The following is an 18,966-nucleotide window of genomic DNA, read 5'->3' as shown; positions in this document are numbered from 1 at the left end:
GCATGTGTCATATCTCATTGTCTGCAGACCCACAATCACTTCATTCATCAATGACAAACCAAACAGCTGCAAAAATAAGACTATTGTGAATATTGTGCATCTCTGTAAAACACACATGAAAAGGCCAGCTGGAACAAAATAACCCAGTTATTAGTGAACAGGACACAGGTACAGACCATGTTCCGGAAAGAGACAAATATGATAAACAAAGAAACCAGAAAGGCTAGTTGCTGTGCAAATGCAACAAGAGACACAAAGAGACTACACATACTGAATATTCAAGAAGAGACAACACTGCAAAAGGAAGCAGAACACAGAAATGTAACACCAAGGGGCCCTATGGCGGTTTGTCTCTTTCAGACTGGGTGTGTTGCTCCTTGGGGAAGGCAGGGGCCCCAACCTGACATCACACTGCCTGACATGAGTCTGTAAAGTTTAGGTACAGAGCAAAAAGTTGCAGGTCAGAACTGAAGTCATGAAGCTACTTCTGCATCGTAAGTCTACTACCTTAGTACTTTTAGCACTTTAAGACACTTTTTCTCCTCCTTCTATCCTCAGCAGGAGGCAGGTGGTGTTTATAGGTGGTTCAGATGCCACCGAGTGGCCAACAAAGGGTAATGCAGCACAGAGAAAACCTCAGATAAACCTGGGAGGATGCAAACAATCGAGATTTATAGGGACCCACATCCTACACTGGAACATCCCAGCTATCACTCGCCTTTTCCACAAAACACTAGAAATCAGCTCATGAATTTTTCTCAGTAGCTAATGGATGTACACAGCTGCTATAAAGGTACATCACCAATTCAACTGAGCAGCAACAGCAGAGTAAAGCACCAACACGAAACAAAGGTTAGATCCCAAGACCCGGGGGTAGGTTCTCTGGAAGTTAAGTCTGTTCCCCTTTAACCTGGATGTAACCTGACCCCTGCCCTTTCTTACCTGTCTACCTCCAAGTCCTGGGATCTAACATTTACCCAGCAACAGTGCAGCCGCAGCAAACGCACTGGCTGCACCACAGCGCCCAAACAAATGATGTTCGCGGCGATATAAGAAAACACAGCAACACTTACCTCACATCCAGAGAGAAGGGCCAGTCGAAGGTTTCTGACAGTGTCCGCGGTGCGACAGCACAACAGCAAACAGGTAAACTCCTGTTTTCAAAAATTTCCGCGATGCACACCTGCTCGAATATGATTGGACGTTGCTGCTACACAGGAGTGAAAGAGCCAATCATCGATCATAGTAGAAACTGCAGGTACCAAGCGGCCAATAGAAACGCTTCTTTAGTTCAGACACTTAAAACGTTTATTTAGTTTTATTTTAAAGCCATGTTGAATGAAATATAATCAGTGCAACCCACTACAAAGCTCAAATAACAATCTCACCAAAGTGAAGATCATTGGGCCCTGAGCTCCCTGAAAACACTGAAAACCTACAGCTCATTGCATTTTTAAATGTATTTATTCAGCTGTAACCTGGTGGCTGCAGATAAAACCAGTGTCGTCATGCTTGACGTCTGTGTTTATGAGAACAAAGTTGATTTTTAATTGTTTGAAATGTTTACGTGCATGCAGGTTCTTTACTGTCTCTGTCTTTGGTGCCTGTAGATCAGTGGAACAGTTTGGAAGCATTTGGCATGAAAACAGGGACCCACATATAAAAACATTGCTAGGAATCTTTATGAATGTGGTTTTGACTGACAACATCGAATGTACAATAATGTCCTTGATTCCAGGAGCATAGATATAAATAAGTTTCAACAGAAACTGCACAGCTTCATAACATTAGCAGTGTTACAGCGAGTGTCACTGTGTTGACCTCTGGTAAAGCCGTCTGTCCTGTTATTCTTCACCCTTCTGTAATTGTACCATATCTAAGCTGCAAAACAAATGGATTTGTCAGCTTTTGTAATCACATCATTCCCGTCTCTGAAATGAAACCCAGCACACAGTGAATGTGTCATTTTAAACTTTATTAAGTTGTTACAAAAAAGTGTTTGCTGGAAACATTCTTTGCTTTTGCCTTTACAAGCACAGGGAGACTGTGGACAAGAGAGGAAGAGCGAATGGAGAGAGGCGGGACGGGGAGGAGGTGACAGCACAAAGTGAAGCCCTTACACACACACACTTCATCAGAGAGAGGGAGTCCGAGAAACAAGACAAGGCTGTGAGGGACTGGAACAACACTAGACTTTAGACCCAGAACAGGCTTTTTATTTGTGAGGTATCCTCAGAAGAGAGCAGAGTGTTTGTGTTTGTGTGTGTGTGTGTGTGTGTGTGTGTGTGTGTGTGTGAGAGAGACAGGTCACTGTTTTACTCCCTGAGGTGAGTTATTGTGCTGCAGTCTGGGGGATGCAGATGCAAACGGTGTGTGTGGAGAAGAGATACCGTGTGGACGGATAAATAAACACAATCATCATGAACACATAAATGAAAATCTCACTCTCATACACACACACACACACACACACACACACACACTTTGCTACTGAAACCTGCAGGAGCTCTGTGCACACTGAAGAATGTGCTGTGCAGAGTCTGGAAGTGCCTGATCAGTAAAGCCGCTCCACTGGTGGAAGGTTTCTACAGTACGAGCGTGTGTCTCGCTCTTTTTCCGACAGGAGCTGCATGAGGGAAGTGGACAAGCCACAGGTGTGTTGTGAGTACGCAACAGGAGTCAGGAAGAATCTGTCCTTTCACTGATTTGCTAAACCTCAGGACTGCCTTCATGAGAAAGGTCTCACTCTGTGTGACTAATACATAAAATCTATATATGTTGCCTGTGGTCTTTCTTGACCCTTAAAACAGTAGAGGGTGAATTTAGCTGTTCTTAAACTTTCAATGATCTTTTCAGTAGATGGAGTCTGATTTCCATTTTATAAAAACCTCTTGGTTGGGCTGCACCAGCTCTTCGTAAATCCATCACTCAGGCCTCAGACACGATAAGCTACTTTCAAACTAAAGGTTTACAGAGTGAAACAGCAACATTACTCTGGCAGTGAAAATAAAACAAAAAGCATCAACTATATAAACAGGCTAGTTTGTAATTTGAGGTATATTGTGTTATTTTGTTCCTTCTACTTTGAAATTCTCTTACTTTATATCATCTTTAAGAATACCACTGTCATAAAAATATTGGCCAAATACGTTGACTAGAGCCCGATGTGCCGATGTAATCGGCCGATATTAGCTCATTGCAGTTGAATCAGTGTTGGCCCATAAATGAAACAGAGAGAAGACGAATCATGTGTCACGAGTACTGCTCAAACAAGTTCCATTTCAAACTGCATTATGTCATGAGGTCTCAGTGAGGACAAAACAGATGACATCAACGTTCACATTATGTGTTTCTGAAAACAGGATATTGGCCAACATATCGACATATCGGGATCTGTCTTAAAAATCCTGTATCGGTCGGACTCTAGTGTCTCTCCTCTCACACTGGATCATACATTAACAAGCTAACGTTAGCTTTGTCGTTTGGTTCAGGCAGCGACGCAAAGGTTTGGATCAGCTATGTAAACTAGTTTGTGTGGTGCAACATCTTTTGATTTAGTACATTTGCATTGAAACAGGCCGAGGTTGAACTTACAGACACTGGGGCACCTGGCTCCTGTTACATTTTAGCTTAAAAACTCCAACTGAATTAACTTTTTAAATGTAAATGTTATTTAAAGCAGCAGCCAAACAAGCCTGGTATTTTGTACTAAGAGTGGAGAGTTCGTCACCCCTAAAATACTTAGGGACCACTTTAATTCACTGTTTGGAAAGCACAAATTAATACGACACCTTAGGGAATGCACACACACACACACACACACACAAAGAGCATTTTGCGGCTTGGCTTAAAGAAATGAAGCCGTGTGTGTGTGAATCAAACCTGAGTCAAACAGCTACAGTTGTGTTTTGTTGCTTGATGTGTCAGATGGATGGGGCTTCCTGAACTGTGACAATTCAGGTGAGAAAGAACGAGAAGGACACAGACTGTAAAACGTCTCAATTCCTCCTTTGCATCTTTGTAAATATGGCTAAACAAACTGGTATTTAAATATTTTACAATACTGGAAACAGTCAACCTTCATTTGTGTTGTGGTTAATGCTAAAATTAATACTGATCAGAAAACTGTTCCCTATCTGCCAAAATATTGACAATGCTTTTTGCTAACGGTGCTCGTAAGCACTAACCACTGACCACACTGATGTGCTGCAGGCTGCCTGATCAGTAAGATCAGTATTAAACGATGATAAAAACTGTTTGACCAGATCTGGTTATAGTGTGTGTGTGTGTGTGTGTGTGTGTGTGTGTGTGTGTGTGTGTGTGTGTGTGTGAGTGTGTGTGAAATATTAGCTACAAAGCTGCAGCATCATATCTAACCTGTGATCGGGGGGAAAAAAAAAACAGAATCACTCTCCTACAGAAATGTTTCACTCAAGAGTTTAAAGGGAGGGATCAGTCATTCAGGCTGTCTGAAGGTGCACATAAGATGCCTAGAAGACTCAGTTTCCCATAATGCTATAGGAGGTGTCTGTTCCAAATCTATTGCTTTGAATGTGAAAAGGCCATAGTGTTATGGGTTAACACACAAAGTGAGAGCATGCCAGAGGACGGGCTGTATAAATACGACAAACAGGTCTGAGAAAAGAACATTGGGAAACAAAACCCTCAGAACACACCTAGAGCTTTATATCTGATTAACAATATATACTGTATTTTCAAATTAAAAACGCTAAATAGTACTGAAGTTAGGCATATCGGACAAAGGATGAAGATAAAGGATGAAGTGATGGTTCCTGGGCCATAAATAAACATCTTTGTTTAAATTAACTCTAAGAGATGTACACAGATTTATATTGCAACAATAAACAGGAATAACCATATGTTTGCACTAGGGTATGTTAGTAATTTAGATAAATACTGTTGTTGAAAACACAGAAACTTTAACCCAGCAATGTTCTTTGTTTGGTTTTTGTGTCTCTGGTTTCACGTGAAAATATAGAAATCTTTGTTGTCATTCATGAAAAAGCAATTACAAAGGTCACTTAAAAATTAGAAGGAGACAAAAAGTCCAGAAAAAGTTTATATTTCAACTGCAGAGGAAGGAAAACAAATCTGGGTAGCTCCTCGTTTTCAATGCAGGGTCAGAATTCAAACAATGGATCCTGGGAAGATACCCCCTGCTAGTCGAGGGGTCCCTGGAAGATGAGTCTGACATAGCCCTGTTCACCAGTCAGCTGCTGGGCACAGAAGGGGCAGGCAGCGTGGAAGGTGTGTGTGCCATGTGGCAGCGGGATCTGACTCCAGAAGGCTGCTGTCTTCTCTGAACAAACATGGCCGCAGGGGTTAAATGCATGAGTGGGCGGGGCGGCGTCCACATAAAACCCCGCCTCACAGCCCAGCCACAGGGGTACATAGGGCCCTTTAGCTCGGCACATGGGGCACTCCCTGTGCCGGCCCTCCCGGCCCTCTCTCTCCTCGCGATGGTTGCCCCAGTTGTGGTAGCCGTGCACGTGGCCGCAGTGGAGGTAGACCCACGGCTGCTTCTCGTCCGGCGTGTCTTTGCGACGCATTGAGGGGAAGGCCAGTGTGTTGAAGCCCACGGGACACTGCGGGCGTGCTGCGTTGATCTCCTGCCGCAGCGCCTCCAGGTGTTTAAGGGTGGGAGTGCGTGACAGGCCTTCAGCAGTGCGCCACAGCAGGGTGGCACCACAAAGGTCGATGAGAGAGCCGTCGACGAGCTCCTGAGTCTCAGTCTCCACCTGCAGCAGAGAGACACAGAGATTGTCGATACAGGCCGCTACTACAAAATACACCAGGACTGAACCTTGGTTTTAAATTGTTGCACTTCATTGTCATTGCCCCTGAAACTAAAAAAAACACAATTCATCATCAGCAACTTTAAATTATAAAATGTAAACTGCTCTTGGGGTCAAATACCCAGAAATAAATAGTGAGGACATTACCTCTGTGTCCTCCATTAAAGGTACAGTCGTGGTTATAATTTGTCCTTTGGACAGTGTTAACATCTACACACTTTCATGGGAAAATATCCAACAGTTGTCAAGACATTTCACACACAAACAAATGTCCCTGCAAAGTCCATCATACAAAGTCCATACACTGACTCTTCAGTTTATCAGTTTTATCAAGTCCTCTAGTCTCTAACAGAAGTTAAAACAATGAAAAGTGACACAGGCTTTACTCTACTGATTCCTGCCTCTACGACAGTCTGGTGACACATGGAGTGTGTACACCACTACACCACTGCATGCTGGGATACACTCTAGCCCCCATGACACTGAATATGACACGTTTATTGAATGAACAGATGGATAATCCTGCAGCTTGAGGTTTGCAGTACTTGTCTGAGCACAGAAGGTGGCAGTGTAACACTGGCTCTCCCATTTTCTCCATTTTCTCCTCAGACGGCTGTGTGTTTCTGGGAGCAGAACTAACAGCTGGAAGCAAGATGACAAGAGGAAACTGAAAGAACAACAACAGTAGTGCACAACTAAAGCTGCTGGAAAATTTAGTAAACTTCAGCCTTGAGGAAGCACTTGGATTAGCTTGGGTCAGATCAGTCCACAGTGGGAAATTCCACATTTAGATAATCAGAGAACAACAGGGTGGAGTGAAAACAAAAAGCCAAGGGGGAAAGTCTGAGCAGGATGACAGAGACACAGGGGGAAACCTTAAAAGATAACAGTTTTTAAAAAGTCAAACAGATAAGGGGAGAGGCAGCTCCCAGGGTTTCTGGTGTGATCACACATGCTAAAATTGAGGTCACTGCAAATCTGTGCACATTTCTGTGGCAGAAGCTGACGTGTCCCTGCCAGTGCTAAGCACATGTCACACCGATACATGACCTCACACATAAAACCACTGTCATTCTGTTGTTGACCAAGTTGGGTTCACAAGGCTGCTCCTGTAATCATTAATCTGTTGCCATGCACAAAATAAAAAAACACTGACAATATGATAAAACTGCCTGGGTCGATTCAATCTATGTAAACATCCACACACCCTCACACCTCGACACACACTTCTAATTTAATTACACTGAGGCAGCTCGTTTATTAGCACAAGAGCTTTTATTAAACGCAGCAGGAGCTCACACTGTACCCTGCTCATTTATTATACTTCACAACACCCCCACTAAAAACAGTGTGTGTGTGTGTGTGTGTGTGTGTGTGAACTGCACTGTAAGATATGCCTAATTATGCTGGATTCAACCTTGTGTTTAACTGCAGAAGGGCAACCAGCCGCCCTGCTGGCAAAGCTGAGTGAGTCCTCTAAAAAGCTGAAACAAAACTGCACACAAAATGACAGTAACACAACAGCTACTACACACCCCCCACTGTTTACAGCTTTATATTAGATAAACACACCCTGTAAAACAGAAGTCATTGTTTTCTCTTACCAAGTGTCTTTTTTTTTTCTAATGATGAATAATTAAAACCAAAACTCATTCTTCAGCTCAGGTACCTATTACTACACGTAGCTCAGGGAGCTTCTTTGGCAAATTAACTAAGAAGACTTGTTTCCTCCTATTCATCTAAAAACCCATCAGATGTTAACTTTTGCTAACACATGGCTATTCAACATTCAGGTCCAGGTGAATGCGTTCATCCTGACAATTAAACCCTATCACGTTCTATCACCATGCGTAATGAAAATAGATGCCTTCCCACAGACAATCAGCTGTAAAAATAATGAGTGGTCTCTGTAGTGGTGGATAATGCACACACTGACTCTGAATGGTAAAGGGCAGTGGAGATAAGAGAGCTGTTAATTTGTGCTGCCTGGGAGAGACTGGAAAACAGCTGGGACGGTGGATAAAGAGATGGATTCATGGCAGAGCTGTGGACATATGGACTGCATGCTTGCGGCTGATGATGTGTATGTTGTGGGAGGAGAGAAGACCTAATTAAACACACCACCAGAAACCAAATCCAATGAGACAAACGCCACAGGTCATGCTGATGAGACAGCAGGAGCGCTGTGATAGGCTGAGAGACTCTGAGGTCAGCTAGAGGATCCCTTTACAAGGTCCCGTTACACAAAGCTTTGACAGCCGGGCCTGCTGCCATGGAGATGCCATCCCGATAACCTCCTGGCGGCGTTAAGCTCTGACTAACCTCCTGCCGCCTGACTGACATTCTTGGTGCAGGCCAGGAATGGATCGGAAGAAATACATAAAAGCTTTGTTTTTTCAATAACAATGTTTTCTAAAGGTTATTCTCAGAGTGCAGTGAAGACGCCCTGACTGCTTTTGCACCACGTTCAGTGAATGTGATGCTATGTTTCATATCTTCTCTCACCATCTTTCCTCTCTGCTGTGCTGAGCGGGTCTCCCGCAGGGTGAACACGTTGCCACAGACTGAGATCTCCCTCCAGACACCTGGTTTGGAGTCCTGGCTGAAGCCGTTTCGAGGGTGCATCACCAGCACACCGTTGGTGGTCAGCCCGTCCATTTGACCGTCGGCCGTCTTCCACTTAGCAGCTTTCTCCTGAGGAAAATGATGACATGGAGAGGTGTGAGCAGGATGAGGACAAGTCAAATATCTGTTTTGTAGGCCTGAACCAAAACATCTGTAATACGTGCATGCACAGCTTGTCACCCAGTTGTCCAACATTAACACTTTATATTGTGATTGTTATGTTCCTGTTTATTTTGGGACTGTACTAAAGACTGATGACAAAATGTCCAAACGCATAAAGAGACAAGACAGAATGTAAATTATCAACATTCAGCTGCTCTTTTTTTTTTTTAATATTCAGCATGTATGGGTTCAGTTTGTAGATAAGGACACTTCGTCATGGCACTGACAAATCAAGAACAACGTTGACTATAAATTAAAAAGATAAGAAAAACAGGGAGTGAGTTTTATCTTTCATATAACCACAACACCAGCTGACTCATCTTTCACTTCTTATTTTCCTCTGTTTTTCTGTTACATTTCCCTTTGGTTCTCTGGGGTTTTCTGCTTCATCTTTCTGCCTTTAACTGTCTCACTCGCCTACATGTGCCTGAAGCACCACATGAAACACAGCTCACCCCTAGGAAGATGTTCTTGGAGGAATCAAAGCCTGCAGCATAGATTCGTGCAGCATAAGGCGGCGTGCGCTGGCACATGATGCGGCAGGCGAAGCGAGAGATGGTGCTCTGAACCGACTGGGTGTCTGCATTACTCTGGCTGCCTGCCACCGTGTCCGTCACAACAAAGTCTATGGGACTCTCTGTCGAACGACCAATCTGGTGGAGAGAGATGAAAATGTGTTAAAACAAGTTTTATTTAAGACACCATCTTTAGATAAAATCCAACCCATTCCAGCTATGAGACAACAACAACAAAAAAAATTTCTCTGTGGGGATCCACAACACAAAATACAAACAGTCAAATAAACAATATGAAATGAATCAGTAAAAACTGGAAGAACAACCAAGAACAAAATAGGTGGATGACAAAAACACATGATACAACATTAAAGGAATTTTATGAAACGGTGACAGACTAGTTTAACTGGTTGCTATAACAAAGCTGCTGTAACATTGTGAGCTTTCTGTTTTATAAAGGGTTTTTGCTGCATCATTACTGTACCATAATCAAAACAATTACAGTGCAGCCTCCCAGGATGTTAAAACCTTTTGAAATATGTTGTGTGAAGGATCAAAACCCTTTGTCCACACCTGAAGATGATCAATGTGTTGCTGATGTCACGTGTTGAACACTTATTTTATGACCTAATACACAACGAAACCAGCTCACAGCCCATTTCCAGGTAAGACGTTTTTTTCCACCTGCTGATGAAAACCCTGACACGTATCGGAAGGTTTCAATGGAAACTGACGGTTTTCTCCAAGGCCAAGAAGTGATGTCTGCTTTTACACCAAAATGATTTTTATCTATTTGTGTGTGTGAATGAATTTAGACTAATACAAATAAATTAGTGAGGCAGTTTTTAAATCACCTGATTAATGTGGTGTTGAAGAAAACGTAACATTTGGATGATTCACAGACAAATTCTGGCATTATAGGGAATTTTTTTAACTTTGATTTCTATCTAAATTTATGAATGTTTATTTATGACAGACACTGGAAATATCCCCTAGACGTCTGAATATCAGCTCAATGTGTGCTCTGATTTAACTGAGTTAGGACTTAGAGAAGGATAATTCATTTTGATGGAAATTGCAGCAATAAGGCTTTTAAAGTGCATTAATTGCAAAGAACTACATGTCAGTCCAAATTCAATGCCTAACTTCTTGTCATGCACCTTTCTATTCACCTCACACAGATTCTGTTCCCCCTCCACCCCTGACTCATCCATCTCCCCCCTCACAGTTTGTAAACCAATAGTCCTACTAACCAGTAGTCTTACTGTGGAGTTTTTCATTTAAGCCCTATGGATGGATGCAGCAGCGAAGTGGAAAAAATACTGTAAATGGATTGTAAAATGGACTGTCATGCTGATCAAATCTGAGGCATGTTACCTGGAACATGTCTGTATTGCTGTCATGGGTGTATTCCACCACCACTGTCTGTGCTCGAGACAGAGTGTACGAGATGCTGTGCTGGTCTCTGTTGCTTATGGCCTGTTGACACAAAAGGAAGAAAGGAACGACAGATGAATAAAAAGGAGGGGAAGGAATTAAAACCTTTAGACGTTCTAAAAATCAAACCCTTCACTTATTGTGTACACAAGAATTAACATGAACATGTTTTATAACAAAAACATCGTTGATCCTTTACAGAGAACAACAGGTGAAGAATAGACAGGTCGGGCAGGTGAAGAGTTCAGTTAGGTATGTATTCACCCAGAGCTCAGCCTCAGAGCCTTTCAGTCAGTCAGGACCACCCACGAGCACCATGACTCCTCCAGACTATAGGTTAGTGCAGCTAAAACCCTGGCCTCTGTGTGAGTGACTAACAGTGCAAAAGTGCAGGTCTATAGAGAATCTATTAACTACAGATGTTAACCCCACCCCCCCAAAATAAAAAGGCAAATGTCCTCACACACATACAACCACACACACCCTTTATAATCCCCCAGTCCGCAGATTTGGAGGATTTCTGGGCAGTTTTGCAACTGATGATGGAAACACACTAACACATGCTTCCCAGTTACTTTTTGCTGGGCTGTGCTCATTTGCTCTTCCTCTAAACCCTCATTATGTTCTAGTTAAACGTTGTGGAAAAATGACTGTTCAAATGGCTTTTAAAATCTCAACAAAGCCTCGTACCTGCTCGTTTTCCTTTTTCTGCTAACTCAGGGAAGGCATGCTGAACTCGTTCCTCTTCCTGTCTTGTTTATTGTGTGTGTGTGTGTGTGTGTGTGTGTGTGTGTGTGTGTGTGTGTGGTACTTTAATATCACAGAACAAACAAACAGAAGCCTTTGGTGGAGCAGCACAGGCCAGATCCACTGAACTGGGTGTGTTTTATTTGATGTTGTCAAACCTAATCACCTACAAAAATCATCTATTTTAGGACATAGAGATGAGGAGAATGAAAGATTAACTAATACTCTCATGTTTATTTTGTTTATTATTCACATATATTACGTGTTTCTAACATATTTCATGAACACTGAAACTCGCATCAAACATAAATCATATCAACTGAGAAGGAAAGGACTGAAACTGCTGAAGTGTGGAGTTTTGATGACTGCAGTTTTGTGATAACTGGGATGACTAAACGATGCCGTTTTGTGTGTTTCTCTGTTTATGTGTGTGTGTTTCACCTTGGCTGCCTGTGGAGAGCAGGCGACGTGAACTGTGCTGGGTTTCACTCCATTTGCCTTCGGTCTTCTACAAAGTGCAAAACGGCTTTTACGGCGGCCCCGGTCTCCGTTGGGCAGAGAGCCATTGTACCTGCACGTACACACACAAAACAATAAGGCATTATTGTCTGAGCAGCTGTATAATGCACTGGAAAAAAGCCTCATTGTGGGAAAACACTTGATGCATTTTGGTGTACTCCCTCAAACCCACTAAGACTACATGCATACACACAAATAGCAGGCTATACTTTTCATACATGCTTCTTTACAAACGCACATCATGTCCCTACAAACAACAAAGCCCTCCAAACATAACCCCAGAAAGCCTGAGAAAACAAACACACACAGAGACTCATTTAGCATGATACATGGCTGGGGAAAGGAGAATAAACAGAGGCGTTCCCTCCGACAGAATGGAGTCTCTGTGATTCCTAACAAACTGGGACTGTTGTCTCTCTCTGAGTGTGTGTGTCTATTGAGTATCTTATAAGAAAACGCTCATTGAAGCATCCATCATCTAAATCTACCACTCAGTAGTTAACAGTGCGTTTATATGTTTCTGAGAACTGACCTGACCTGTCTGCAGTCCATCCATCAGAGTGCTTAAAAACTGGGTAATGTGGGAGAAAAGGGGTCATCCCTCACGTAAAAAGAAGCATTCACAAAATCCAGACACCTCACTCAGCATACCAGAAGGTTCTCAGTGCCGACAGTAGGTCTAATAAATGCAACACTAGTGAACATGTATAGGACGGGTAAAGAGAGAAAGCACGCATATGCTGTGGTTCAAGTTTTCAGAGCTGAATGTGAATATGCAAAGCACAGAGGTACTGTCAAAGATCAACTGAATACAGTTACACTGTTTTCATCTAAACCGTTGATGATTTGCACTGGATAAGTTTTAGATGAGCCATCACCAGCGTGAAATGATATTCCTGCTTGCAACAGCTGCGTTAGGAACATTAACCACACACATAAACACTGCTCACTACTTCAACATTGTTATGGCATCGAGAAAACACAGAAGATATGGACTCCTCCGACTTCACTGATACAAAGACAGCTGTAACAAATGCAACTTAAAAAAAAGATGCCACAGACATGATCACAAATTAAATAGCCCCCTACAGCTTTTAAACATGATATAAATATTTAGGCTAAGCTAGCAAAATAACATTAATGAAAATAAAGAGCAATGTTTATTAACTTCTCCAACACCCTGACAGCTTGTACCACTACCCAAAACTCTCTAAAGCAAACTTAAGGCTTCAGAATTTTTCCACAAAAGCAGAAATCATGTGAGACCACAGAAATACTGGACACCACAGCAATAATGTCAAAGAAATAGCTCCAAGAAGTTGCAGAAAAGCACACACAGACATCATGCTACAGCAGAACTAGCCACGCTGTACAGTACCACGGCACAGCTGGAATGTGTTTTTGACCAATCACACTCTTTAAGTGAACCCACCCACTGTACAGAGTCCAGTACAGACAGCACACGGTTGTAAGAACGCCCAGCCTCCTGCTAAACGTTTCTCTGAGAGAGCAGATCTGCTGGGATCAAACAACGCTGGGAGGGTTTATGAGTAACCATGGTGAGAGAACAGATCCACAGCAACGTTTGGGAAGAGTAACCATGGCAAGAGCATAACCATGGTGAAGTTTGGCCCATATTTGCAGAGAGGGCAGGGCAGTCTGCTGGAGAAAGCTCAAAATCCTGCTGCAAGTTCAAACCCAGGCTCCCATGGGTGGCAATAATGTGTCCATGTACTTACATGCATCCAAATATTCATAAAACAATGTGAAAAAGGCCACTGGGTTAGTGTGTGTTTATGTGTGTGTACATACAATGAGGCTATAACGATAGGAAAAAGTTAGTCTGTGTGTCTGCACAGACATCCTGGACTCTTTTCTCGCCACAATTAGTAGAAAGTGTGTGTGTTTGTGAGTGTGTACCCTCAAAATGCTTGTAAAGTGAAGCTCAGTGTGCAGAAACAGGTTACCACCTATACACTAAACCTATAAAAACATAACGGCAGGTTGTGTGGGTAATTACTGCTTATGGCTGAGTCACTCTTCGTATTAACATTTCAAGGTTAGTATACTGAAGTTAGAACCTGCCAAAAACACAGGCTTATTTTTTGTAAATATAGTACAGTGCTTAAAACATAGATAAAAAAGTACAGATTAAAAAAGAAAACAGATGTAAAAATGTGTCTTAGTGCCAAAGTAAATATATTCTGTGACCAAGAGACCTCTGAATAGTGAAAGAATACTAATTTTAGTAAGCTCTATTTCCAAATCGGAATCTAACCTTTCTTAGACCTAACAATATTTGGCTAGTGGACAAATACAGAACCTCTCTTGTATGTAGACTGATTTGGATTGGATTTGGAGGGACTGCAGTGTATGTGACATCATAGTTATTAAAAAGCCACATGGAAGTCCAGTGTGCCCGTAAACAGATCGTCCCCAGAGACGCTGCAGCATTCCTCCGGACTGGGCCATTAGCATCACTGGGCTTCAAACATGGTAATGTTGGACCGGGGTTAGTGAAGAGGTCAGAAACAGCGCTGTGGTGTGCAATGATGGGGTTCTCCGTTAGTATTTGGTTGTCTGAATCTGTTCTTAATCACACAGGCCTACGTGTTTCAGAGAGGGGAAAAGCATCCTATGTTCCCATGGCCATATATGGCTTCTAATTTGCAGAAACCACAGGTTAATGAGAGTGAACCGTTTGTGTCACAGTAATTGATTCACTTCCCTAAGGGTGGGGGTCTCATCTCCCACTGAAGTAAATTAAAGTGTTTCTAGTGCGGTACTCCTTATGAAATCATTCACGACACAGAGCAGCCATACCTACAGCGCAGTGTGTGACTACTCATCCAGCAAAACATGTCCCTGTTGACCTTTTAAAAGGTGGCCTGACCTAGAAACAAAAACTAGGAGCGGAAAAAGCAGAGCAAAACGGAAAACTGGGGTTCTCCCTCATATGGGCATGGAACTACATTTACTGCTAACTGTGTTTTTCCACTCGGGAAAATTTCCACGGACATCTCCCTGACAATACCGCTCCAGCACAACCCAGAACAACAAACTGTGAGTCAGCTGTGAAACCAACTGTGTGTCTCTGTGTGAGACATGAAAAATGTGTGTGTCTGTGCACAAGAAACAGTACGTGTGTTTTTGTGTATGCATGTAAAGAGTCTTTCCGACTTGTGCATTCCTCTGTGGAGTGGGCTGGGAGGGGGAGTGGAGTGGAATAGCCCTTTGGGGAATAAACAGGAGACAGAGAGATAAAGAAAGTCCTTCCCTGTCAGTTGTTACTGGAGAAAGTGTGTATGGGTGCAGTTATATGTCTTCTATGCTGAAGATGCAGGGTGGGGAGGAGGGTTTTTTCCTACAGCTGAGTATGTGGATTGGAGTCAAAACAAATCTTTGGAAGAAGAGAAAGCCAAGAGGTTTAAAATGAGACTCTCATCCTCCAGAAATACTAAATTCAACCTGTTGCTGAACTGTCCTATAAGTCTATAGTCTGTGCATGACTGTGCAATTCTGTGTTTATGTTGTTTTCTTAAAAAGCACTTCTGTTGGCTTTTCTGGCTCCCTGCCATTGCTCACAGTAACTCTTCAAATGCAGACATCTGTTAATTGACCAAAGTGCTTCTGCAGCAACTCCTCGCTGTATATTCCCCCAGGACTCTTGGTCTTTCACCACAGCAATAGTTATAATAATATATTCTGTTTGTCACCACATTTCCATTGTTCCTAAGCCGTGACTGTCTCGTTAATTATAATGTATATAATTACGAACATGCCAAATGCAACTGTAAACTTTATAACATGCTTCAGAAATCTTTATGACAGTAAGTGGCAGCGACTGGACACACTATATGATTTTATCTGCCGACTGCGAACACCAACTGACCCAAACAGGAACAGACCCAGTCCTCTGCAGGTCCAGCAGCCATCACACCCAAATCAACTGGAGTTATGTAATGCTTTAAGAGGTTAAAGATGGTCAAACTGCACCCAAAATTATGCTGAAGAGGCTTTAAAATGCACGTTTCAGTAACTGTCTTTGGTTTATGTACCACAGGAACTCAAACCAGAACGACAAATGAGTAGGTCACATTTTCAGATCCACATGCGGAGTGAATTCAAAGCAGCTCTCAAAAACACTGACTGAACTGAGCTAGAACCACCAACAACTAGGCTACGTCAAACGCATCCATCCTTTATCAGCCATGACCCAGAGCTCCAGCAACAAGCGCAACATACAGGAAAACATGCAGATAGCAGCTAATTATCTTGACTACAGTGTCATTTTAGCACAAAGAGTCTCCAAGATAAAAGGTTAAAGTTTGTTTTTTTGGTTGGTTTTCGGAGGGGGAGATAACATTTTCTTTCAGAAGTTAAAACATGAAAGTGAGTAAAACAGGAAACACCAGTCTAAACCCATTCAGTTGTCCATCATGTAGGAGAAACAGCAAATCATCAATCATTATTTTTGTTTAAAATTAAAAATATCATTAAAAGTATTATTGAAATGATTGCTGATGGATTTTCTTTTGATAAACTGATCAATAATTTATTGTTGCAGCTCTGAAATAATATGCTTACAGAATTGAAGTACGTGGCACTGTGACTAATAATTTGAAATGCTAGATGTTAATCAGTTGCTGATGTAAATGGATTTACGTTTTATCATCTCGCCTACAGTATCTGAAACCTTTTTTTTTTTAATTTATCGTTTTAGCATGAAATATAAGCGGGACTGTGGTTCTGACACTGGAACCATACCCTGCAAATCTCTCATATCAACTAAAAATGGCATTTACAGAAAAATTCACAAAGGTGTGTTCAGGTGTAATGAAGAGTGTGTGTAACTTGTCAGTGCTTACCCCAGCACAATGAGCTCTCCATACTTTACTGGCACTTTGGTGGAGGCAGTGGTGGAGATGTTTTCCTGCTCCGGGGAGTACATTGGGCAAGGCTGATGCAGGGTTGTAGGAGGAGAGGAGAGGAGATGGGTGTAATCCAACAGGGTGACTGGAGACGGGAAGGGGAAAGGAGGGGAAGGGAGAGGGGAGGTGCTGATCGAATGGAGCACGGGGGGAGAGGAGGAGAAGGAAGGGGAAGGGTCAACTGAGCCTCAGCTCCACCCTCTCATGCACCCTCTCATGCTTCTTGTGTCCGTCTCTCACAGCGCTTGTCCTGCCCTGCAGAGTGACAAAGAAAGGATTGACACAGATGAATGTGTGTTTACTCATGTTGAGCAGGAACAGGAGAGATCGAGATTCAAACTGATTTTCTACCTTTAAAAAATCCAACAACTTTTCTCATTACTGAATTCTGGAGATTTCAGATTTCATGCATGTGGTCAGTGCACACAGTTTCTCAGTAAACCAACAATCACACTGGCTATTTGGGCAATATCTGACAACTTTTAATGATTGAACATGTTTGTAAATAGTTGAGTTTTAGTCCAAGTCATAAACATTATAATGAAGAACCTCATTGGTTTGAATAAGGGGGGTCCACTGACTCAGCACTGAATATTTCTTGAGCAACACAATGCAGTCATGGCACTTACTTAGCAACACCAACAGTGTTTTTCTGCCGTTTAGCTCACAGTCATCGTGAAAGATAAAAAGATCATCGCTATGATAATGGTGGTGAAATCCTCTCTCATAGTATTGTAGCACTGAGCAGCACTCAAATATGAATCTCCCGATTCACATTTCATCATCTCACCACAACCAGAAGCAAGATGCCCACATCAACCTTTAACTCATGGCTGTTTTTGGCCTGAAAAGTTGTTCAAATGTGCTTGTCCATGAGTGAATGTTGGTCATTTAACCAGCAACTCCTACTGTTTGGTCAGGAGGTTGTATGGAGAAGGATGAGACATCATGAACCACAGACTACACCATCCACTCAAGCTGCTCAATGAAAAGTAGGAGCAAGCGGATATGCCAGTGTTGATGAACAAATGCTATTGGAAAAGGCATTTTAACTGTGAAGGAAAAAAAAAAAAAAAAAACAGGAACAAACTCCCTCAGAGCCTAATCATACCCAAGATATATTTAGGGACACTTAAGTTGCTCAGTCAGGTACATGCAAAACACACCCACACACACCTCAACCTCCCGAGAATTTCCCAAGATTTTCCTGCAAAGTTCCAAATAAAACGGCCTCATCAGACATACATAAGAGCGGATGATGTGACTTGTTTTTTCTTGCTTAGTGATGTGGGTGTCAGTAAACGCTGACTTCAGAAAATGACTCAAACACAAACACACACTCACAGAAAGAGAGACAAACACCTAAGTCTAAACACACAGGAAATCACAGCAAAAAGCTGAAAAACAAGTGAGAAAGGAAGATGCGATAAAAAGTAGAGGATGGACTGAAGATCTTTCATGTTCAACTCATCACCTTTCTTGTATGAACTGAAGGTAAGCTTTCCAAACAATGACTCCATGACTTCACTTCCGGGCAGATACCCTCATGAGAAGCAGAATATTTCTCCTACAATCCCCAGAGTGCCTTTCTGCTAAGAGAATCCAGAACCACAGATGAATAAAGCATAGGAAGTAAAGTGATCTGATGAGGCGTGTGGATCGGGGCAACAACAGGAAGGCTGACACAGTCCCATTAGACTGAGTGGGAGAAGTTCGTCCAGAGGCTTTCCAAGTAGATATTCAATTCAGATGGAGTGTCAGTCAGAGGCATTGTTCAGTACGGACTGAAGAAAACATGTTAAGGAGTATTGTGATCCTTCAAAAATGTACAACATACCGTGTATTTCAGTGACACCTATGAGATTGATGCATGTCATAAAAATCCAGATCACTGGTAATTTAATTGAGGGCAGTCTCGGTTGTAGGAAGTGAACAGAAGCCTGACTGGAATAAGACGAGGGCACCTTGTGAGTAGGTTTACAGGAAACCCAGGTGGACTGGAGCAGAAGGAGGAAGCAGGAAAAGTGAGACGTCTATGGTGAGATAAAGTTAAATTAGCCTTGTCATGATCAACAGATTCTCAGAGAGAAGAAAAATGCCACATGTTCAATGGACTGCAGAAAAGGGAAGCACATCTGTATCACGTCGTTTTCTTAGATGGCAAGTTAAACTTTCGTCAACTTTTATTGGCATCGACCAAATATCACATGCAAA

The 18,966-nt window shown here is 42.4% G+C and overlaps 1 protein-coding gene across 1 annotated transcript in view; it reads right to left on the bottom strand.

The window, feature by feature from the left end:
• Positions 1-1,954: 1,954 nt before the first annotated feature.
• peli1b (pellino E3 ubiquitin protein ligase 1b) overlaps positions 1,955-18,966 on the bottom strand; it is a 34,227-nt gene continuing 17,215 nt past the window's right edge. The window contains exons 2-7 of the mRNA XM_026309688.1: positions 16,690-17,007; positions 11,744-11,873; positions 10,496-10,597; positions 9,059-9,256; positions 8,322-8,510; positions 1,955-5,759 (exon numbers count right to left, since the gene is read on the bottom strand). Coding sequence (XP_026165473.1) covers positions 5,181-5,759; positions 8,322-8,510; positions 9,059-9,256; positions 10,496-10,597; positions 11,744-11,873; positions 16,690-16,772 — 1,281 coding nt within the window. The 5' untranslated portion in view covers positions 16,773-17,007 and the 3' untranslated portion in view covers positions 1,955-5,180. The remainder of the gene's footprint in view (positions 5,760-8,321; positions 8,511-9,058; positions 9,257-10,495; positions 10,598-11,743; positions 11,874-16,689; positions 17,008-18,966) is intronic.

This window comes from Mastacembelus armatus, chromosome 15 (genome assembly GCF_900324485.2).
Source record: "Mastacembelus armatus chromosome 15, fMasArm1.2, whole genome shotgun sequence".
NCBI lineage: Eukaryota > Metazoa > Chordata > Actinopteri > Synbranchiformes > Mastacembelidae > Mastacembelus > Mastacembelus armatus.
Note: the sequence above shows the minus strand (reverse complement) of the source record. Positions and strands in the feature narration are given on the sequence as shown.